Genomic DNA, 24,647 nt, shown 5'->3' with positions numbered 1-24,647 from the left:
ACATCGCTCCCGGTGCCCGCGGACTCACAGTGCTTTGCCTTATTTTGGGCCCCTGTCGCCAGAGTGCCCTCAAAGGTCTTAGAAGACCGCTCAGATTTTCTCTTCAGAGAAGTACTTTGCCGGGGCTCACCTGCCGCCGGGCTCTTCGACTCCAGCCAGTCAGCGAGTCGCTTGTGGCGGTCCTTCATAGTACGTGAGGACATGTCCTTGCAGAACGCACAGGCCTCCTCGGCGTGCGATTTATCTGCGTGTAGGCAGTAGAGGCACCGTGAGTGCCCTCCTCTTTGAAGACGTTCTGTAGTCCACATACTGGGTGGATCCTAAACAGAGGTGTCGAGTCTCCCTTGTCTTCGGCCATGACCACGAGGGGTAGGCCTCCAAGATCTTCTGGAATCCTCCAAGAAGTGAAATTCAACGAGAATTTGTCCTCGAGAGGTGTAGAGATTTCAGAAACTGGTCCCGTTGATCGGAAGATGAATCTGTGGAGCTTGAGGCTCGATTTGACCGAAAAAAATAAGAGTAAACTCTTTGAAAATACGCAGTAAAGCTCGTGAGCTAAGCACGAGGACTCTCAACACTTGAACATGCGGTAAAAATCTGACACAGACTTAAGCTGACCTGGGCCCGGAAGGAGTGAGGCACCGCTTGGAATATCCAGATGGTTGACGTACCCAGAAAGGTCCGGGTGGAAATGTGGGCTGGGCTCCACCTATCAGGGTGGCGTTCTTCGAAACAGAGCCCAACCCAGACGTTGGGGGTGGGGAGGGCAGGCGGGAGCCACAAAGCCAGAGTTTGATACTACAAGAGGGGACAGATCCGATAAAGGTTTTAAGGCGTAGTAGTAGAAACCACATCAATGAAACCACTGTTAATGTTATTGAACACCCCAGTAAAGAAGAAAAAGGTGACTGTTAGGGAGAATCCTCATTCAATGGCTAATTTCCCTTACCTATAGTGTCCCCCAGCAGCTTTGCTGGATTTGAAGGGTTTGGTTCTTTTTACCTGCTAAGAGCGAGACTCTTTTTTCCCCACTCTTAGGCATTTTTGCTATGTGTGTTCTAGGCTATTTTTGTGTTTAATGCCTATGGGATCTTTCTCAACCCCATAGGATCTTTCTCAACCCCATAGGAACCATCTTTATTCACATGTGTTACCCAGCACCCTCAGTGCAGTGACACAGGGGTGTTGTAGCGACCCCCAAAAACAGACTCCATCCCCCTGGGACCGACTGTCTCCCAGGGCATGTAAAGTCCCCATTGACTTTACTAGTCAAATCCTATGAACTAAACCAGTACAACCCATCTTACTATGGAGGTACTGGAAGGGGTTAATAGTTTTTCCCCTGTGTTCATTTTCGAGCGTGTACCCTACAGTACCTCTCCCAAAAGTTTCTGGCTGGTGGCAGTGGTTACTACCATAAATATTCGACCGCAAATATTTCCCTATGGGATTTTCCCATTGTTCGAGGCTACCACATTTTCTGACAGCCTCTAACATACCGCCGGTGCACTTTAATATTAACTTTGCTCTGGTAGGTTTTATTTGCCAGAACTTTAATATAACTTCTTTCTCGTGTCTTTCTCTAAACTCCTAACCCAGTTCGGTGATCCTTTGTTCGTCCTTTTGGCGGGCTTCTGCCGAGAAGCCCTCCTTTCGGCGCCACTGAGTCTGGGGTGGGTCCATTGTGTGGGAGGGGGAGTAGGACCCCTGGACAGGGTTGCCTCAGCAACCCATGTCGCACTCTATCCTGATAGGCTGGAGGGTCTCCCACCATGGTGACCACTCCACTGTGTGAGTGACAGCTAGGCTGTATGAATGGGGATCTTTTTGCATAAAAGCAGGGTCCCGAGGACTGGAAGAGCAAGACGTCGCCACTGGCTTCTCTCCTCTTCGGCTTCTTAGTTGCAAAGACATCTGCAACGACTGAACCACCGGTGAAGCCCTGCTGCAGCGTCTCACCACTTTTCTCCACACGACGAGAGACGATCTTCATCTGCAAGAGCCTTCTTCCCTTGAGCTGGTGGGGCCAACCAGTTTGCCAATCGCCTTCCCGGACCTGCCTTGGTCGAATCTCCCGTACCCTGTACTCGGAGGCCGGATAGCCAGGCACCAGTCCACCCAGACCGCGATTTAAAGGAGCGTACCTTTTATTCGTCGGGCAGCACCGCGGCTGGTTTCATCCCAGGGTAGTGCAGTAACTCGAACCTTCCTCCACGACGAGAGCATCTCTTCCGCTGCTGGATCCCCCGAACTGCAGGAACTACCAGGAACAACCGCAGGAGCCACTTCTTCATTTTAAGGTACATTGTTCCCCCAGGCCGCCCTTTCTTCGCGGTAGCACTAAAGGTCTTTTAAATCCTTTACCTACCTGTTGGGTTGGCCACCCCTCTCCCTTAACATTGTCTTTTCAACGTCTGCAACCACCTTTTCAACTTTGTTAACCAAAGACTTGACTGCAGCTACAAGAACATTTTTGCTCCTGGGCCCTTGCCCTGTACCACTGACTCTGGCACAGCCCTACTGACTCTAGTCACATTTGTTAGATCTGCTTTCTTTAGATTGATTCTCACCGAGAACTGTGTGGTGCAGCTATTTCTTTTAACTACCCCTTCCTTCCCAGTCTTAAACATTGTGAAATGCCATTTTGCTCAGTTTTCATTTTAAGTATTGCCTATACTGATGCACTGTCCTGCTGAACTGGTTCACAAACTGATGTGAAGTGTTGCTAGGGTGTATAAGAAACCATTTCTATATAACTTGCGTTTTCCCTCCCTTGTGAGGAATTGTTAGAGGATCCCTTGTGTGTAGGTTTCACTGTGCCGTTTTGCTCATTTTCCACTCTGGTTCACTTGGTCTACAATTCAACTTGGGAGTGTGTCTATTTTTCTTTTGACTTAATTTAACTTGCTTGAGGACTGTGATACATGTGTTTTATTAGAAGTGTATAAAATAAATATAACTACTTTTTAAATACAAACTTTGTTCAGTGTTTCCTTGTTCCATAGTACAGTAGACCTATTGTGTAAACCCTGAATACTGCTCATCTCCCTCTTGAGATAAGTCTGACTGCTCAGCCACAGCTACCAACTAAATCTTTGTGGTACAGACTGATACCAAAGGGGATTTATTGCTCTCATCTGTAGTCCTAATCTGGTGTAGTGCTCCCCAAGGGAACTTCACTGGATTCTGCCTAACAGTGACGCAACAAATAAAGAGGGGTGGAGCGGACATAATAATGTCACAGGAAACATTAAGAAATGGGATGGCATATACAGCAATTTTGCCAGCTCTACCAGGCGAACACATGGAATAAGACAGCAGGGGTGCTAGTGGGATTGAAGGATTCCCAGGTGGCAAAAGTGCTGAAAACAGCAGTGGTCCAAAATGGCAGATTTATATTCCTGCACGTCCTGATGGAGAGGAAAGTGTTTACGATAGGCACCATTTACGCCCCTAACTCGGGCCAGGACGGGTTCTAACTCCATACACTAGGGAAACTAGAAAGATTTGCGGAAAGAGAGGCCATACTTACAGGGGATTTCAACATGGCTTGGGAGCCGAAGGAGCTAGGAACAGCCGGGGAACAAATAAAGGACAACACCCATCTAAAGCAGTAAGAGATCGATTGGCAGTTATGGGAGTGATAGACCTTCAGTGTGAGAAAAAAGTGCAGGAATCGGGGTACACCTGCTACTCCCATGTACATCAAAGATTCTCCAGAATTGATTACGCATGGGGCTCCACTGGAATCCTGGGAGCCCTGGTAGATATCAAGGTTGACCCGATTGCCCTATCCGATCACGAACCTATGAGGATCTATCTTGGGGAACTCAAACCTAATAGCCCATTATGGTCCTGGAGATTCCCAAGCGAAATGCTCAGAGAGTCCTACAGGAAGCGGTGAGGGACAAAATCACAGACTATTTCACGCTAAACGGCGTGCAGTGAGTCTGCCTTGGTTCAGTTTGGGATGTCTTTTAAGCTGTATTAAAGGGGCAGCTGATCTCTCGGACGGCTAGACGGAAACAGAAGGACAGACTGGAAAAGGACCTGGAGGCAGACTTGGGGGAGGACCAGAAGGAATTAGCAGTGGGTAGGGATCGGGAGCAGACCAGCAGAGTGAAAGAAGCTCAGAGAGAGCTTGTTCAGATCCGTCAGTACGGAGCAAGCCCCGTTGAGTTTTAAGCAGCGCTACTAGATCAGAGCCAACAAAGCAGATAGGATGCTTGCAAGGTTGTTAAAACAACAGATGGGGTAACGCCATGTTGGGCGGGGGGGGAAATCAAGCAACCAGATGGGTCCATAACCACTGAATCAGATGATAGTTGAGGCATTCGCCACATACTACAAACAACTGTAATCTTCGGAACACCCAAATTAGTCTAGGATAAAGGCCTTCTTAGATAGGGTGAAGCTTACCAAGATAACAGAGGAGAGTAGGGGGTATCTGGACAGGGAAATCATGGAGGAGGTGGAAAGGATGAGAAAGAACCTCCCACTCAACAAAGCACCTGACCCGACAGCTACTCAGGGAATTTTTATAAAACATATTGAGACGAGTTCAAACATTTCCTTACAAGACTACACAATTCATTCCGTGAGGTGGAGGGGGTGACACGCACTATGACCGAAGCACAGCTAGTGCTGTTCGAAAAACCCAACGAGGATCCCACTAACTGTGTATCTTACAGGCCCACTGCACTACTAAACACCGATGTGAAAATCTATAAGGCAATTCTAGCAGAAAGAGTTAAAGGAGTACTGCCCGGAGTCATTGGGCTAGATCAATCAGGTTTTATCCCTGGGAGAAAAACGTGGGACAATACAAGAAGGGTGAGCCACCCCTTAGAGAAACTAGAAGGAAACGACTACCAGCCACCCTGATCTCTCTCGACGCTGAAAAAGCGTTTTATAGGGTTGAGTGGTCCTATTTATTCCAAGTGATGGAGCGGATGGGATTCAGTCCAGAATATATACAAATGGTAGAGGCAAATTATAGAGACCCCTCCATCAGGTTGGCATTGAACGCACAGATTTCTGATACTATAAGAACAGAGCTAGGAACTAGACAGGGATGTCTGCTTTCCCCCCATTTATACATATCTTGAACCCATGCTGGCCGCAATCAGGCAAACCCAAGAAATCAAAGGCGTCCCATTTGGAGGGGAGACAAAAAACGGCTGTTAGGCAGAATTATATGCAGTACCCTTTGGGAACACTACACACAATTAAGACTACAAGTGACAGTACCATTATCACCTTTGGTACAAGCCTGTACTACACAGTTATAGTGGTAGCAGTAGCGGAACAGCCAGACTTCTCTCAAGAGTAAGTGAGCAGTACAAATAGTTGCACAAAGGACAGCAATTACCATGATTCAGGCAGACACTGACTCAAGGTTTCTAAGTAAAAGAATATATATTTATTTACTCAACAGTTGTATAACATTTTACTATTCTAAGCAAGTCAAAAATCACAATCATAAAAACACCACACCACCTCCCTTAAATTCCAGACAAGTTAAGCTCACAAAATGAAGTGGGAGCAAAATGGCACTACAGCAATTTAAAAAGGAGGGAAAGACAACGTTCTTAGAAATTAGGCAAAACCAACAGGTAAGTACTCGGGGGAATTGAACCAGAGAGACTACAGTGAGGAGATTAGCTAGAAAAGGCTTAGGGCCAAAGTCAATGGGTCAAAAGTCTTTTGCTCAAGATCAAACAGTTCAGGGTAGTTCGCTGTAAAATTCCTGGCACAGATTCCGGACAAGGTTGGTTGGTAGAAAAGTTAAGAGAAGAGAAGGACAAGCCCTCGGGTTCACCGCGGTTGAACGAAACGGACAACCAGATTTGCACAGAACCTTGAAACGGAGAGGAAGCTGTAGCTGAGGCGGACGTTCCAGGTGGTTCCTGCAGGCTCACGGTTCCTGAAGCGACTGTCGGACTGACAAAGTAGGAATACTGGAGGGTCCTGCGCCACCCAGGGAAGAAACCAGCAGCAGAGCAAAACAACGAATAAAAGGTGCGCTCCTTAAAACCCAAGCAGGGTCCGACCTTCCTGGCTATCCGGCCAACTGTAGCTCTCTACAGCGAATTCGACTAGAGGAGGGATCCTGGCTTGTAGTTCAAGTTTCCTGGAGGATCTTCTCTGTCGTCGGATTCTGGCGATTCGGACCTGAAGCAGGGCTTCACCGGGCAGTTCAGTCGTGGTAGGGGTCCTCTTCTTCCAGTTCCTCGTTTGTCCTTTCGTTCCAGTGGCGATTCTGCTCTTCCAGTCCCAGAGACCTGCTTTTTATGCAGTTTTCCTCTATTCATACAGCCTAGCTGTCAATCACACAGCAGGTTGGCTGGCCTGGCAAGGCCAGTCCCATTAGCCAATCAGACAAGAGTGCGACTTGGGTTACCACGGGAACCCATGGCAGGGGTCCGAATATCCCTCCTCACATCCTGCCTACCTAGACTATCAGGCGCCTTAAGGAGGGCTTCTGTGCAGAAGCCCGCGAAAAGACAGCGAACAAAAGAGCCAATCCTGGTTTGGCGCGCAGAGAAAAACACGAGAAAGACTAACAAAAAGAAATGGCGAATAAACCCAGCCGGAACCAAAATAAAATTTATTTGGTCAAGCGGGTTTATGTTCGAGGCTAATATAATAGCCTAAAACATTACCACGTTTATATAAGATAATCGCGGTAGAAAAGCTAGGGTAGATACCACTGTCACTAGCCAAGTCTTAATGTTAAGGGAGCAAAACAAGGCTCCAAGAGGCACAGACAACAAGGGATAAGAGTTAACCCTTTCCAATACTCCATGTAAGATGGGGTGTACTGGGTCTGTGGTTTAAAGTGACTATATAAAGTCAATGGCAACTTTACCTGTTTCTGGGGGACAGTAGTCAGCCCCAGGAAAATGGAGTCAGTGGGAAGTCTCAAAGACAACCCTGTGTCACTGCACTGAAGGTGCTGTGTAACACACAAAAAGTGGTGCACATGGAGTAGGTGAGGCTCCAGTGCCCACGATCACACAGAAAGTAGAAATACACATAGCAAAACACATGTAAGAGTGTGAAAAAAAGGCTCACACTTAGCAGGTGAACAAAATAAGTCCTAGACATCCAGCAAAGCTGCTGGGGGACTCACTAGGTAAGGTAAATCAACCATTTATGAGAATTCTCCCCAACACTGGCCGCCTAGGTGGACGACATGCTCATGAAGCTGACAGAGCCAGTCTGCTCCATTCCGATCCTAGTCGAGATGCTGAGGGAGCAAGAAGGGATATCTGGGTTGAAAGAAAAAATTGGCAAATCTGAACAGCTAGAGATAGGCCTCCCCGGGGAGATGGCTTCCACCCTTCATAGGTGTTCACTCTTTCGCCCTGCAGAAGATAGTGTAACATAACTAGGGATCAAATTAACCAGTAGATACACAGCGCTGTAGAAGGCAAACTTCCCGGACCTAATCCAAATGACGCGTGCAGACCTGGCCAAGTGGTCTCTGCTGCGAATATCGTGGCTGGGACGCATAAACATGATAAAGATGTGGACCCACCTTAGGCTTTTATTCAAGTTCCGATCCCTCCCTATTGCGGTCCTAATGGGATTTTTCAGGATAAATTCAATAATCTCTAGATTTATTTGGCCAGGGAAACGCCAGAGGATACCGCTGGAACTCCTGATGTCTCCAAGAGAGAAGGGGGGGTTTGGGGCTGCCCAACCTATTTAGGTACTACGAGGCTGCTCAATTAAGAGTAGTGCAGGAATGTTTCTCGGGTAACAGATACAATTTGGGCCTGGATCGACAGAGCGGTAGCAGGGTGTCCCCTGGATGGTTTATTGTGGCTGCAGGGGATGGACAGGCCCCCCAGTGCAAGGCAGAGTAGGGTACTCCGGGTTATGTGCAATGCCTGGGACAGATGGCTAAGAAAAGGGACAACTGTCCACTATCCCCTCCCCATTTACCCTCATGTTCAATGAGGAAGGAAGGAATGGAAAGAAGGTTGTTCAGGTGGTGGAAGGAGAGTGGGTGCGGGAAGATCCATGACATGGTGTGGGTGGGGGAAAATGCAACCTTTGAAGATTGTAAGACGCAGGTCGGGCTCTCAGAGAAAGATAGGTGTGCATATATCCAGCTGAGGCATTGGCTGTGTCAGAAGGAGATTAGGCAGGCAGCAACCAGGCCTCTAACTAAATTTGAGTCCTTTATGACAACGCACTCGGGGTATAAGCACCTGATTGCGGATCTATACACTATTCTCCTAGAGTGCGCAGATAGAAAGAAGTGGTCCAATCAGCTAGCTTGGAAGTGCACGTTCGGAGGAGTGATCTCGGGTGGGTCCTGGGAGGGCCTTTGGAGGAACATCCCAAGGATAACTAGGTCCCTGCAAACTGGGGAGGCATGGTACAAAATGATGCTTAAATGGCATAAGACCCCCAGCAAACTTTAAAAAAAATTCTAATCCACATCAGGGGGATGTTGAAGAGGCTGCCGGTGGGGAGGAGGGGGGGGTGTAGTTGGTGGGTCCTTGCAGGAGATAGCCCCAGAAATATGTCCCCTTACGTTAGGGGAGAAATTGGGTGGCCTGGTTGGTCTGGAGCAACAACACACCCCAAAGCCGCAGATGAGAGCTCTCACAACATTACTTATAGCGGCCTGGCAGGTCATTGAAAAACATTGGAAGCAAAAGGATTCACCTTCGCAAATTAGCTGGCTATGGAACATTTGGGACATTCTGGCCTTAGAATGGATCACATATATGATTCAAGGGGATTCTGCAAAGTTTCATAAAAACTGGGGAGACGTGCTCTCCTTTTTGAAAAGCGATTATGTGCAACAGTGGTACCTACAGAACATACAGGTTTTGGTCATACATTGACGGGGTCAAGGCATCCAAACCTACCCCTCATTGTTAGCGATACAGACGAACTCCATCTTATTCAACTATCTTTGTGCTCCAAGGAGGATGGGGAGGGGTGAGTTGATAGGATTGATTATGTTCTTTTTTCTTGAAAATACCAATAAAGAAACTTAAAAAAAAAAAAAAAAACGCCGATTCTGTGCTGCATCTGTGATAAAAAATGTTTAATGTATAAACGTTTTTGAGGTATACCCACTCACTTTGAGGAGTCTCGTTAGTTAAAAAGGTGGAAAACCTTAGAGTGGGCATTTTATAGTGTCCCATGTTGCGGCAGTGTAATGAAGCGTGTCATAGTGCATCAATACAAGGGTGTTAATCTGTAGCGCTTATAACAAATAAGTGTTTCTAGCTGGTTAACTCCCTTTTTATCATCACCTGCCATGTTACCACACCAATTCACAGAGTGCCCTGCTCTGGTCACATCAATGTGCTCTAAAGTAAGTGACTGTTGAAATAAACGGAATCACTTTGAAAGTACATGCAGTGTATGCCATATTATTGCAATACGAGTTTTAAAATTCAAAATATAAAACAAAAAGGTAAAACAATGAATACAATATTTAAAATTCTCACGTCATCAATCCCCAAAAGCTTTGCTTTGAGTTCCCGGATTGTGGAGTCTGCTTTGTATCGCCTTTCTGTTAATTCCTTGTTGGAAAGTTCCAGCTCAGTCAGTCGGTTCTGCAGCTGTTGGATGCTTTTATGATGTATATTTTCTAGTTCCTTTCTCTGTTGGTCACTTTGCTGTTGCCACTGAGCATGAACCTACATAAAAGGGATAACCCAGAAATAAGATTAATAAAACATTACTTTTCGAAAAGAATAGGGTCTGGTTTCTCCAATCTTAATCGAGAGTTCAATAATGTTCACATACTAACTTTTAGATGACAGAAAGAAATAAACAAAACAACCCCAATCAAACGGGAACTTACGTTTTGGTGCCCCACTACAACAGACTGCACATTGATCCCTTGCTCTGAAGAAATGGCAATCCCCATGGCCCATTGTGACTATAAAAAGAAAAGTTCAGCTCTTACTCTTCAATAAGAAACTGCTTCTTCCAACTACAAACCATCGGAAAGAATGATATAGCTAAACTTCCAACACTGAACCATAACAACTATAACCCGGGAACTATCCAGCATCCACTTTGCTAACAACCCCTAACTGGGTGTCAAGGCAGAGTTCAGAATCAGCCCTTTGTACAGATACACAAAAGCCACCCTAGTCTGGCAAACTTATAATGTCTAGACAAACTATCTGGGTACTGTGACTGGGCAGCAAGTTAGGCAGGGTCTATACAAATACAGTTATTTATTTTACACCTTTGACAAACTCTTAGCAATTAAAAGCCATGGGTAAGTAGCACTAAAAGAAATCACTACTATCAAACATACACACATTTTGGTGTGTTTCGATAAAAGCATTAGAAGTTTACTTTCAGAATAGTTACAGCAGTTTTAGAATATTCTAGGATAGCAGAGGAAGAGAATAAAATGAACCAGGTAATTAACCATCCGTAAGAGAATATACTGTAAACAAAGGAGTTGGAAACAACATACAAAGACTTATAAATGTTAATGAAAGGTTTTTAAACCGCACACAGGTGCCACTTGCGTGGTCTCTCAGCGCTCTGGCGGATCCGTGAAAAAATGAAGCGGGGGTAGGTTAGTCGAAGGAGCGGGGAAAAAGAGCAAGGGAGCTGTGATGTGCTATTGGCAGCTTAAGTTTGGATGTACCATTCACTGAGCTTGCGTGCGAGACTCGGGAGACAGACGTCATCTGGTGTTGTGCAAGGGTGTGTGTGCAATGTCCTGTTGCAGTGTTATGAAGTGTGTGTGGTTTGTTGTGCTGAGGAGTTCTGGTTGTTTTAGTGCACTATGTGAGAGGTGTATGCAGTGGGTTGTTAGTAACAGTTTGGGTTGTTAGTGGCTGTGGCTGATCTTCAGCTTTTCTGGTTTATTAGTTGTATCTTCCGTTCTTCCCTGAGGCCTTTCTAGTTGTATTGGTAAAGTCGCCTATGGGTGAAGGCTTCTTGCGCTACTTTGCAACTCTGTCGGTTGCCCGAATTCTGAGTGCAGTCCCTATTTCTGATTAGATGCCCATTCCTAGCCCAGATAGGGAACAGCGGGCGGGGAGTTCTTTAACTGGATTCCCTTGGGGGAATGGGGTACGGTTAAGTTCTAGTGGGGGCGTAGTTAGTGTTTGGTCCAGTACCCTCTTGTTGCCCTAACTCGTGGCATGCCTGGGGATGACCCCCCATCTTCCCCCATTTCCATCTGTTTGTTTTCCTTAGCTTACTTCCCTGGCCCTAGCATTTCTGGCTCACCACCCTCTTTTCCGGGACTCTGTGTTGCCCCGGCAGGTGGTTGCAAGCAGGAGGGTGGGGTGCTTCTCTTTCTGGTCAATCCCTCAATCTTGTTTTTCCTGGTTATTTCTCTTTTTTCTCGTGCATTGTTGATCGGGAGGTGTGCGGACCGGATTCCTTTTGTACAGAGTTTAAGAGGCAGGTTTTCAGCAGTTTCCTGAATATTGTATGGTCCAACACAGTTCGGATTTCACTCCGAATGGAGTTCCATAGATTTGCGGCTAAGCAGGGGAATGTTGAGTCGGCCAGTTTTTTTCTTCCGGTCCCATTTGGGTTCAAGACGGATGTTGTTGCAGGATCACAGGTTTCAAGCCGGTTTTTAGATGGCAAATTTCTTTTGGATAATGTCTGCTCCCTCGCCGTGTATTGCTCTGTGTGTTATGCACAAAGCTTTGAAGGAGGTTTTCCTTTTGCCCGGGAGCCAATGTAGCATTCTGAGCGCTGGTGTGATGTAATCTCTTCTGCTGAGTTGGAGGAGGAGACTAGCAGATGCGTTTTTTATTTGTTGTAGTTTCCTTAGGTATTCTGGCATTCGAGGTATAGGCTGTTAGCACAATTAATTTTTCACATAATGATGGATATGATGGGCAATGTTTTGTGCATGAAGGAGAGGAATGGTAGGTTCTTATTTATCGTTTGTAGGAGGAAGAAGCATTTTCGGATTATTGCATTCACTTGGGGTTCAAGTGTTAACTCGTTCATGAGGATTCCAAGTTTTTTTAAACTTTGGTTTTATTCACATTTTCTTAATATAACAAACAGGCCCATTGTAGATACAGATTTAACACCTTCGTCAGACCCTTGAACCCAACCCCTTCCTCCCTCCATCCCTCCCCCCAATTGGATTGACCAAACAGAACTTTAACCGCAGGAGCATCCATATGTCCACTTCTTCTCGGTGCCTGGGTGCTGAAATCTTCGTTGACATCTTCGTCAGCTTTATTACGTCTGCTGTCCCCCGGGCTGTGGGTCGCCCGATACACTATAGATACCTCACATTCCCCTTCCCGAGCACCCATATGGTGTCAATGAGCATCCCATCCCCATGCCTGTCGCACACCATACCAATTTGCTTGGAATGTGCCGGAATCATTGTTAACCATGGCAGTCAGTTTGTCCATGAGGAATATGTTCTTTAATTTTTTTTAACCAATCCTCTTTGGAAGGGGTCACCAGACTCTTCCATTTCTGCGCCAGGGCCACCCTACCCGCCCTCAACATTGTTTCCCACATTCTTGGGTACCTGCATATTTCCGTTTCTTCTGGGGGTAGGCCCAACAGCATTGTCAGCGGGTTTTGTGGGAGTAATTCTTCAGTGACCTCTGCGATCCATCCCCTTACATTCTCCCAGAACTTCTGAACTTTGGGGCAGTACCACCACATGTGGCCCCTCGTTCCCACCTGGTCACATACCCTTGGGCATTTGGGTGACACCCCTGGGAACATCTTTGACAGTTTCAATGGTTCCATATGCCACCCCTGCAGGATTTTGAAATTGTGTTCCATATCTGATGTAAATAAGTTCCTGTGGAATGCTATTTTGAATATCCTAGACCATGCGTCCTCCGAGAGGGCCTCCCCCGCTAATTCATTCCAGAACGTACGGAATCCCCTCCTCACCTCTAAGTTGTTGGTGTTCAATATTTTGTACATCTTGGACACTATCCCCTTTCTCGTTGTCCCCGTGTCCAATCGTTTTTCAAAGGGAGTCAACTGTTTCCTCAAGTTTTGGCCCCATGACTGATCACAGAGGATGCCCTTCAGACAAAGGTATTCGAAGACTGAGAGAGATCCCGCCCAAGAGCCTCCCTCATTTCTTCATACGTGAGTAACTCTACCTTTTTAAACATTTGCCCCGGTCATTCCATTTCCATGTCTGACCATGTTTGGGCGTTCCTAAACCCCCTACTACCCAGTTTGAGAGGGTGACCCCAGCGTGAGAACATCCGGGAGGGCCATTAAGTAAGGTGTGCGATCGTGGGGCCCTCTTTCCAAATCGCCCAGAGTACTCCCAAGGTTGGATGGGCTTTCAACCTGCTTGGGATGAACTTGCGCGGACTCCACAGGAGGTCACGCATTTTAAGAGGGTGGGCGTCCATATCTTCTAGGTAGGACCAGTAGGTTCCCATCCCCTCTTTCATGTGTTCCAGAAGAACGCGCAACTGGGCGGCACGATAATAGAGAAGAAAATCCGGTAACCCGAAACCCCCCTCCTCCCTAGGTAGAGTTAGAGTAGCCCTCCCGATCCTCGGGGTACTCCCCTGCCATATGAACTCTCAAACTTTCTGTAGATCCCTAAAAATTTGGTCAGGGACACTAGATGGGAGTGCTGTAAAGAGGTACAGCAATCTCCGCAGGATATTCATTTTTACCGCCGTCATTCCAAGGTTTCTTACAGCTTTGGATGGCGTTGGTTGGTTTCCCAGCTCTATTGGCCAAGTTATGTGCTGGTGTAATCAAGATTTCAGTTTTGGCAGGATTGATTTTGAGTTTGTTAATGTTCATCCATTGGTAGAGCTCCTCGAGACACTCTCAGAGGGGTGCGTTCTCTTCTTGCATGTGCCCGAACCTGAAGAGGATTTGTGTATAGTCTGTGTAGTTGTAGCATGTTAGTCCATGCCTTTTGATGAGGTTGATTAGCGGCATCATGTAGATGTTGAAAAGAAGTGGGAATAGTTAGGAGCCTTGTTGTACTCCACAGGAGGAATCCTGTGGTGTGAATTTGAAAGCCTTTAACCCGATCGTTTGTCCTTTCCACAAGGAATTATTTGAGCCAGAGCAGTGCTAGGTCAGTGAGCCTTGATTCTTTTTATTAGGATGTTATGGTTGACTGTCGAAGACAGCTGAGAGATCGAGTAATATCAATGCTGATTTCGTGTTGGAATCTGTGTTCATCTTTAGGTCATCCCACAATGAGACTAGTGCTGTTTCAGTACCTCTCAAGGGTCTGAATACTACTTGAGCCTTATAAAATAGTTGGTTATTTTCAACGTGCTCCAGTAGTTGTTCTTAGACATAGGTCTCTAGTATTTTTGCCGGGTAAGGGATGTTAGACATTGGTCTGTAGTATCAGAGGTCTTCCACATCGCTAATTGTGTCCTTGAGTAGAGGTTTGATGTAGGCTGTTTTGAGAGCTCTTGGTACTTTCTCTGTTGAAAGGGATTGATTGAAGAGGTTTAGGTAGTATTCTGTTGGTGTCCTAAGAAAGGATAGATTTCTAGATGTCTGAAGAGCATATGTCCATCGCAGAACATGCCTTGTTCTTTTTTTAACCGAACTTAGGTTTCCTCTCGATATCTGTTGGAAGCAGTACATTTTGTTAGCTGGTCACGAGGTTCGTGGTAGCTGGTGGGTTGTCCGATTGGTCTGCTTTGAATGATTCATTGCATGCTGGTGATTTTGTTCTTAAAATGGTTTGCGAGATCACAGTTTTTGGGAGGGTGTTGGTGCGTTGTTGCATCCCGGTGGGTTTCTCATCTCATTTATGATGTTGACTAATTCTTTGAGGGTTGGTGGTTTTTTCGATCCACTGGTTTTAGTATTTTTTTGCCTTTAGAATTTCAGATTTGTATGCTCGAATTTGTAATAGGTATGTTATTTTTTCTTGGTCACGTTTGGTCCTCCGATCTTGTTCTAGTTTTCTGTTAATTCTTTTAAACACTTTTAGGTGAGGTGTGTACCATTTTGCCACCTCCTTCTTGAAGGGGCAATGACTTTTTCCAGGCAGATGGCATTTATTGTTTCTGCAATCCATTTCTGGATTGGGTTTGCTTTTTCGTCTATGTCTGTTGCATCCAATGATGTGGTTGCTGGGTTCGAGATTTCTAGTCGCTCCTCTTAGTGGCTGTTCGATGGTTTTCCAGTTTCTTTTCCAAATAGGTGGGTAATCATTTTTTGGTGGATTTGATGGTATTTGGACCACGAAAGGGATAATGAGGTGGTCGCTCCATAGTATTTGGATGGGTGGGGACATTGTGACCCGGCTTTTATTGGCAAAGATTGTATTCAGGGTGTGCCCTGCTGTGTGCGTCAGTCCTTTCACCATCTGTCAAAGGTTCATGCTCTCAAGATGCTTGAAGGAATTGGCTGTTTTTATTATTAGGTGTTCTTTGTAAGCTACCGCGAGTCCTCCACCTCTTTCACTTCCCTGTTTGCTTGTTTGCATTTGAAGTTGTTGGGTAGGCAGCTGTGAAGGATCACTTTGTAGTTTTACGGCTAGCCAGGTTTCTGTGATGAATAGGATGTCAATTCCCCCGTCACAGAGTAAGTCGAAGATCTCAGTTGAGTGTTTGGACATAGATCTGGTGTGGATTAGGTTGCAGTGTAGTTTCCTCTTTAAGGTTGTTTGCTTCGTCATGGCTTGCGTCTATGGGTGGCTTTGTTGGTGGTTCTTCCTGTCGTGTGTGGGTTGTTGAGCAAGCTCATTTGTTCGAGTTTCCTCGTTGAACAGATCGGTTAGGTTATTGGGTTTATGGGCTGCTTTGGTTCCTGCTCATATTCACGACAGTGATGGCGGAGGTTCCCTTGGGTTTGGTGTTGTACAGGGTGATGGTGGGGTTACCCAATATACTAGTCGTTTCATAATTTTTTCTTTCATGTTCTGATATCCTGCTTTCTTATATGGTTGTTTGTTCTGGTGGACTATCTTTTGCGAGGTACAGTGAAAAGTAGAGAGATTTGAGTATTTTGGGGTGATGCTCTTATTCTAGTGTTAATGGGTGTGGGCTCGGTTGGTGTTCTGTGGTTCGGCGGCATGGAGGTCTGTCGTGCTTTCCTTGCGGTTGTCTCTCCGTCTTGCTTTCTATTGAGTCTGCTGGTTCTTTGGCGTGACATTGTCTGTTCTTCAGGTATCTATCAGATTGTCTCACGGTTGCGAGTGGCTTACTGTGATTCAGTGGTAGTTTGCCTCACGGTTGCAAATAGTTTCCTGTGGTTGGTGATGGCGGGGGTTGCAGGAGCGATTGCCCTCCGAGTTGTTGTTTTGTGTTTGTCTGCTCTGTGATTGTTCTCTATGGCTTGGAGTTAGGTTCCTTTGAGTGGTTGTTTCCTTGCATGTTTTCTTTTAGTGGTCAAGTTGTGGGGTATCGGGTGTGTCTTAGTCCGGTCGTTGGTTAGCGGTAGTCTCAGTGTTTGTTGGTGTCTAGGTGAGCTGGGCCTGATGGTCCGCTGGGGGGTGGTGTTAGGCAAGAATTGATGTAGTAACACAGAGACTACACAACACTTGTCTACTTGGTATTAGGTAACCCACCTTTTGGTATAAGGCTGTACTACACAAGTTGGTAGTGTGACTGAGCAGCCAGGCCTATCGCAAGAGGGGTAAATGTGAGCTGTAACAATAAAATTCGCAAATACAAGTAAGCAAGAAACACTTAAGGTTTCAGTCATAAATAGTTATTTAACATCCATTTTTAAATAAGCGTTCTTTAAAAAGGGCAAGATACGTAACAATCAAATATACTTTAAAATACTTTTCCAGAATCAGCACACTTTAGTGGATACTCTTTGGATATGCTTATTACACACTTTATACACTTCATACACTCGTGGGTGACTTCATTCACAAGGAAGGTAATGGTATTTACATATCACTAGTTATACTTTGCAGATTCTGAGGTTGCAGAAAGGAAAGGTTTAAGGAAGGAAAAAGTTTAAACAGGTTCTCGGGGTATTTGAGTATACTTCAATTTTCCAATGAGGTCTAGACAAGTCTTTCCCAGCAATAACATTTTAAAACAGGTTACCATCTATGATGGACAGAAATATCAAAGTCAATGGACTAAAAAAAAAAGTCTGTAGGGAGCCAGGAAAGCCACAGTCAATTGGAGCCAGTCTACGGAGCTAAGGCACTTCTTAGGTAATAAAGTCTTGCAAAGTTAGAGAGTTTGCAGAAATCACTTTGTAGGGCCACAAGCTGTTAAGCCTGTGAAAAGCCAAGGGTACGCCAATGCAAGTCGCAACTGAGAAAAGCACAGCTCATTGACACCGAGGTAAGTACAAAGTCTAAACAGTACCTCTACTCTGAAGAGTGGTCCAGCTGGATTCTGTCCTGTTGCAGCAGTACAGACCCTGGGTTCCTGAGCCTCAGTCATGGGGACAAGAGGAAAGACGCCTGGAGGGCTCCTGCAGCTGCAATTTGGAGGTCGTCGGTAGCTACGGGCTCTTTTCGGATCAGCAGCACTTTGCGGTTTCAGCGCTCAGTAAACAGCCCCACTGCTGTAGGGCGTGTGCGAAAATGAGTAAAAAAACATGGCGCCAATGCACGGCCATCTTGGACATTCACTTCCATTCACTGCAATGAAATAGCAATGAAAGCCTACGTTTTTGCGGGCTCAGCAAGTAAACATGTATTTCTGCAGCAAAGACAAAGTCACATTTATGTCAGATGACCAAGCCGGGGAGAATAGTTGTTGTATTGTCCACCGAACGGCAAGCCAGAATGGGAGTCTGAGCACTCTGCAGGTGCAGTGATAAGGGGTAATGACAACGACAGCAAGAAGTGTAGGTGGGTTTTTTCCACTTCTAACTGGAATATTCCACTCTTTTGGTGCCTCATGCTTATTGTCATCTCTTCGGCCAAGGGCAGCATGGGAACCCATGAGGGGCGGGACTCAAAAGTAGCCCCATAAAGAGAAGAGTTTTTCCTCTTGGGAAGGCAGTTGGAATGTGTACCACGGGTGATGCAGTCTCGCTGAGAGGGAGGATGATCTGCTTCAGATCCCATTAAGATGAGGAATCTCTTTGCCTACCTGCTGTGGGACTAAGCAGTGTCGTAGTGGCCGAGATGAAGGTGTCTTCTGCAACTATCCTAACAGTGATGAGTTTTTTATTTATTTAAGTATAATTGACTATGCGTTTATTTTTCTTTATGTATGTTATGAGTGAATAAAAGGGCCTATGACACACCATTTATGTTATAACCATAACCAACGTTTTATGTGTAATTCTTTGCCTACCTGAGTCCAATGACTGATTTTGCAAGTGTCTGGGGAGTGCAAGTACGAGTTCTCCCCACGTGGCCAAGATGAAGATAAACACTTGGCGCTGTGAGCAGGGTCTTTGTGCTGATATTGATGCCAAAGTTCCCTGCCTATTTGATATATGCAAAAAGATATTGGACCTGGATAGGCAATAGTTTGGGAAGTGATTAGTGTGTGGTGCGGTATTAACTATAGGGACGTGAAATATCCATTTGGTAACATGAGTTCCCTATTTAGGAAAAAGAAAGATCTGCAGGCGGAGGCTGTCCTGAGGTGACTATTCTGGGATGGACTAAGTCTGTATGACAAAGTCGGACAGACTTGGGCATGTGGTGCAGGCTTGAGCGAGGAATGGGATACCAGTATAGGGGAGGCAAGTCCGGCTGAAGTAGTGGGTTGCTTACAACAGGTGCTGGTGGGAAAGCAGAATGTGGAATTGCAGGTAAATGTCCTGAAATTGGAAAAAAAGAGCTGGCCGCTGAAAAACAACTTGCCTTAATGCAGCAGCTCCAGATGAAATTGTATCAAGATAAAGCAGATAAATATCAAGTGGTAGCCGAGTGAGCTGCTGCAAGGGTTGCTCGTTACAAATACCAAAAGAAACAAGGGAGAGGAAATTCACGCAAGGTAGCAACAGCGATTGCTACCGCAGGGGTGGATTGGGAACACAATCATTGGGATGGAGATGTATTTGATAGTACTAGTACAGAAAGTGGTTCAGAACCAGAGACGATACCCACATCGGAATCTGACCGCAGAGGTAATTGTTAAATACGAAGGATGGGTCGCTATCGCAATAATCCTGGAGGAGAGGTAGTGGATATGACCGCATTAGAGGATTATTCACAGCAAGAAAATGGGGAAATAGTTAATCGATTTCAGCAGAGGGCTGGTTAACCCTTGCTGGCCTGGATGGTCAGGTTACTTGATGAAGGGGCGGAGGATCTTCAAGTAGATGCAACGGATTCTGCCCGGTTTTTACCTCTGACGCAGTAAGTCCAAATACAGGAGATTCTACGTGTAGATCTTCTGCGAGAGGCAGATGGGGGAGTTTCAAATGTCCTTGCTGCAATTGGCGGCCCAAGGATGTAATCTCAAGTATCCGATCGCCTCAAATTAGCCGACCGAGGAAAAGAAATGGTACACACTGAAAGAGGCTATTCAAAGAGTGAGGGAACATGCCATGAAAGAGGCAATCCATCTAGAGGATCCCGAGCATATGGGGTTAATAGCGTTAACTGTTTCAGCCAGAAATGTCATTATTGGAACTGCACACCACACCGCTCGCCCCCGGCATATCGGCATATAAGAATGTCATAATGACCCTATTGGTGGGAATGACTAGTAAAATAACGGATGAGGTGGTAGATGCTATTAGACAATAGGAGAATAGGAAAAGAGAGGAAAGACCCCCAAGATTGAGAGAGGGGTGGGCGAAGTGAAAGATACTACTGAGAAGAGGTTTGACAGCTTCGATTCACGCATATCCAGAAAGGATATGTTTCTAGCTTTGCTAAAAAAATGGAGTGCCACAGGAAGATATTGATGGGATTGAGACACAGGAAAAGTATCAACTGCATAAAAAGCAGGGTTTGGATGGGAAAGAACGCTATAAACAAGGGAAACGGCAAGACGCACATAAATCCAAGAGGCAGGAGAATTCTTTTGCATTGCCTCCTGAGAGGGGAGATGAGTCACTAGGTATTTCCCCACAATCTCAGCCGACATATTCTGATTTGAGGAAAATGGTGAGTGTGATGGTGGAGATGGAATCCAAAACCACGCACTCAAATGTATGAATAGGATAATGGTCAAACTCTGGTAACAAATGCCCAAATTAAGGAAGACATACTGCCTCATGTGAAAGTAAATATATTTTGGGAGTCAGGAAACATACAATAGGTCAACGCCTTAATTGATACAGGGGCGCAGGCCTCATTGATACATGGAAATCCCTCAAGGTTTAAGGTACAACATTTCACGATCACCGGGTTGGGGGGCAAAGAGCCCCCTGCCGTTCAAAAAAACTGATAGATATGAAAATTAGAAGCTTAAAAAGGGACACGTATCAAGTATTGATCCCGAATGTATCATTGGATTTGACATTTTAGAAGGATTAACACTTGGATTGGGAGGTCAACTTTATCAATTTGGGTCAATGCATTCACTTGTACCCCCGTGGTGGTGGTACAATTAAAGATGCCCCAGTGCAGGTTCCGATAGCCACTAAGAGAGTGTCCATGAAACAATATCGAATTGTCGGGGCACAAAAGGAGATTTCAGAAACCATTAAAGGGTATGTGGAGGCCAGTGTGTTACGTCCCGTGACTACGGCTTAGAACAACCCGATCTGGCCGGTTAAAAAAACAGATGGAAGCTACAGGATGACTGCAGATTATCGGGAGTTGAATAAACATACTCCTCCGCTAATACCGGCAGTCCCTCATGCTGTAACTCAATGTACAGAAATTTGGTACGTGGTGTTAGATTTGGCTAACGCCTTCGTCACCGTTCCGATTGCTGAGGAATGTCAGGAGCAGTTTGTATTCTCCTGGAATGGGAGGCAGTATACGTTCAAACGTTTACCAATGGCTTATATGCATCGTCCAACAATTTGTCACCGGCTGGTGGCAGAGCACCTCGTCAAAATCCTGTGCAAGCCGGATGTACAGATCATGCACTACATGGACTATATATTGATCTAAGGGAACAATGAACATAGTGTGCGAGTGCACCTAGATCTTATTCCACTCTTTTGGCCACTCATGCTTATTATCGGCTCTTTGGCCGAGGGCAACATGGTGACCCATGAGGGGTGGGGATTGAAAGTAGCCCCATAAAGAGAAGAGGTTTTCCTCTTGGGAAGGCAGTTAGAATTTGTAGCCCGGGTGATGCAGTCTCGCTGAGAGGGAGGACCCTCTGCTCCAGATACCGTTAAGACTAGCAATCTCTTTGCCTACCTGCTGTGGGACTAAGGAGCGTCGTAGTACTGAGATGAAGGTGTCTTCTGCAACTATCTTCACAGTGATTAGTTTATTTTTTTTTGTATGTATAACTGACCAAATGTTTATTTTTCTCTATGTATGTTATGAGTGAATAAAGGGCCTACAACGCACCATGTATGTTAAAACCATGACCAACATTTTATGTGTAATACTTTGAATACCTTAGTCCAATGACTGATTTTGCTAGGGTTCTGGAGTGTAAATACGAGTTCTCGACACGTGTCTAAGATAAAGCAAAAAACCGCCGATCTTGGATACCGGTTGGGCTTTCTTCACTCCTTGGGTGCTGCACTCTGGTGAAGGGACTCTGGCTCTTGTTATCCTGCTTCTGGAGGATCCTTAAGAGACTCCAGGAACTTCTGGCCGGATGTCAGACGTTTCACTTGCCTATGGATTTCTCGACCCCTGGCACTCGTTTCTTGCAGCAGCGAAGAAGTAAAGCCAATCAGGGAAGATGTTCTAGTGGAGTTCGTCTTGAAGTTAGTTGGTCCCACTAACCCAAGGGAAGACGTCGTCCCTTCCGGATCTTCTCTCGTCGATCAGAAAAAGGAGTTTCAGCACAGCAGCAGGGCTTCACCGGGCAATTCAAAGGAAGCAGCAAGCTACATTCAGAGTTTCTTCGTCAGGTGTCCTTCCCAGTGGTCGACTCTGCCTCTATCCAAAAACCCTTGCCTTTTAAGCAGGTCTCTATCATTCATGCACAGCCTAGGCTGTCAATCACACAGCAGGGTGGCCAGCCAGCCCATCAGGACTGGTTGCATTCAGGCATTCCTAGAGACAAAGGACAGGGGAGTTCCGGGAAGCTCCCTCACATCCTGTCCTCCCAGACACACTGAAGCCACAGGTGGGTTTCAGGACTGAAGCCCGCCAAAGACAAAACAAACAAAGGGCTCAATTTGTGTTTGGCAGAATCCTGTGCAGTGCCCTTAGGGACCACTACACACAATTAAGACTACAAGTGGTAACACAGGTTCACCTTTGGTACAAGCCTGTACTACACTGTTAAAGTGGTAGCAGTAGTGGAGCTGCCAGACTTATCTCAAGAGTAAATGAGCAGTAGCAGAGATTACACAAAGGACCACAATTACTGTGACTCAAGCAAACACTGACTCAAGGTTTCAGGTAAAAAATATAAGTACATTTATTTTTAAACCATCTGTTATAAAACACTTCACTTCTATAAATTCGAAACCACACGTAAAATACACTACACACAACCAATTCCACTTGTTCCAGTAAATTCAAGGTAAGTACATTGGGATTTGACAGACCGGTGTTGCGATACCATGCTTACCCGCGGATAGAAATGCTCACGAAGTTAAATCACACTTTGTACTTAAGAATTTCAAACAAGGGAAAAGTTAATAAAAATCAAAGGCAATACTTTTTCAAGGCAAGGAGACTCGAGGACTTGTTCAAAGATGCAGATTAAAGTCAATAGGCTTGCGCCAGTGTCAATGGAGCAGATGCTCAGTTGCCGAGGATCACACGTTGAACAGTTCGAGATTCGAGATGCCAAGAGTTCATAAAAGATTGTCAATTTGAAGGAAAAGTTATAAGGAGGGAGGGAAGAAAGAACAAATCTTTGTGGAGGAAAAGGGTTCACCCCGATTCCGGCTGGTCAGACGGAGAGAATGACCAAGTGTGCACAGTACCTTATTCCGTTGGAGAAAAGCTGGTGGTACGGCAGTTGTTCCTGGTAGTTCCTGCGGCTTCAGTCGTGGGGACAAGAAGAACAAGTTACTTACCAACTGTAACGTTCTTTCGACTGGATGTTCCTCTCACGTATTCCTCATCTTGTGATAATCGTTATCTCCAGCTTCGCTGCTTCGGAAAGAAATGTTCTCGGCAGAGGGCGCTGTGCTCGAGGTAGTGGCGTCAATTGTCCCTCGACGTACTCCGTACTCTGTCGACGTCACCGATGGTATAAGTAGCTCGAGCCGCGCCCGTTGCTTCAGTTCTGTTTTTTCGATGAAATATATATAGGAGGAACACCCAGGCGTGTCCCATGACCGATACATTCTTCGTGAGAGGAAAGTGTAAGAACACGTAAACTGTACTGTGGGGTTGGATGGGAGGGTCGATGAGGAATACGTGGGAGGAACATCCAGTCGAAAGAATGTTACAGTTGGTAAGTAACTTGTTCTTCGAATGGATTGTGTCCTCCCACGTATTCCTCATCTTGTGATAAGCTCCCATAGCAATATCATTTTTGGAGGTGGGAGTACCATTTCAGTTTTCGTGGACAGAGTGCAGAACTGCCCTTGCAAATAAACCCTCGTTAGAGGAGGCAGTGTCCAGACAATAATGTTTAACAAATGTATGTATTGTTTTCCAGGTTGCAGCTGCGCAAATGTCTGCTGCCGGGACTCCCCTCTTTAGAGCCGCAGAAGTAGCCATTCCCCTTGTAGAATGGGCACGAAGCCCATCTGGTGGTTCTTTTCCCGCTAATCTATAGCATTCAACTATAGCTAATATGATCCAGCCAGAAATGGTCTGTTTCGTTACAGATAAGCCTAATTTTTGACCAGTGTAACCCACAAACAGTTGGTCATCTTGTCTCAATTTACCCATCCTAGATATGTAAAAACTAAGAGCCCTCTTGGGATCTAATCTGTGTAATCTCTCCTCTTCTTTGCCCAGATGAGGAGGATAAAACGTAGGAAGTACTATTTTTGTGACAAATGGAAGTCCGAGACTACTTTTGGCAAAAATGAAGGTTTAACTTTAAGGACTACCTTATCTTTATAAAAAATAGTATATGGTGGTTTGCATGAGAGAGCCTGAAGTTCGCTAACCCTGCGGGCTGATGATAGGGCCACAAGTAGGACAGTTTTTAGAGTCAAAAGCCTCAATGGACATGAGTGCAGAGGCTCAAAAGGTATGCAAGTCAAGAATTTTAACACTAAATTTAAGTCCCAGGCTGGTACATGAAAAGGGACTGGAGGGTACACATTAGTAAGCCCCTTTAGGAATTGAACTATTAACGGTATTTTGAAATATGAAACCTCTTCCGAGGAGCGCTTAAAAATGGATAGCGCAGCAAGGTATCCTTTTATTGTTCCTATCTGGAGCCCCAGATTAGCTAGATGTAGCAGAAAAGAAAGCACCATTGGGGTGCCACACTGAAAAGGGTCCACATCCTTGTCTTTGCACCAGTTACTAAACCTATTCCAGCGACATCGGTACAAAGACTTTGTTGCTGGTCTTCTGGCCGAAAGCAAGATTTCCATTACGTCATCCGGAAGATCCCAATCCTTGTATCTCAACCTCTCAGAAACCATGAGTGAAGGTTGAGTGTTTTGACCTCTGGATGGAGAACCCGACCTTCCTCTTGCGAGAGAAGATCCTCTCTTTGCGGAAGACGTATTGGAGGGCAGATGGACAT

General features: G+C 45.6%; 1 protein-coding gene across 2 annotated transcripts in view; it reads right to left on the bottom strand.

Annotated features, from left to right (window-relative positions):
• The window catches only part of SASS6 (SAS-6 centriolar assembly protein), a 1,114,399-nt gene that overhangs the window by 572,054 nt on the left and 517,698 nt on the right, over nucleotides 1-24,647 (bottom strand). For both annotated transcript variants that reach the window (XM_069641586.1, XM_069641587.1), the window contains exon 8: nucleotides 9,483-9,674. In XM_069641586.1, coding sequence (XP_069497687.1) covers nucleotides 9,483-9,674 — 192 coding nt within the window. The remainder of the gene's footprint in view (nucleotides 1-9,482; nucleotides 9,675-24,647) is intronic.

Source organism: Ambystoma mexicanum, chromosome 1q (genome assembly GCF_040938575.1).
Source record: "Ambystoma mexicanum isolate Mex_15411 chromosome 1q, UKY_AmexF1_1, whole genome shotgun sequence".
Classification (NCBI taxonomy): Eukaryota; Metazoa; Chordata; class Amphibia; order Caudata; family Ambystomatidae; genus Ambystoma; species Ambystoma mexicanum.
This window is presented reverse-complemented; position numbering and strand designations above follow the sequence as displayed.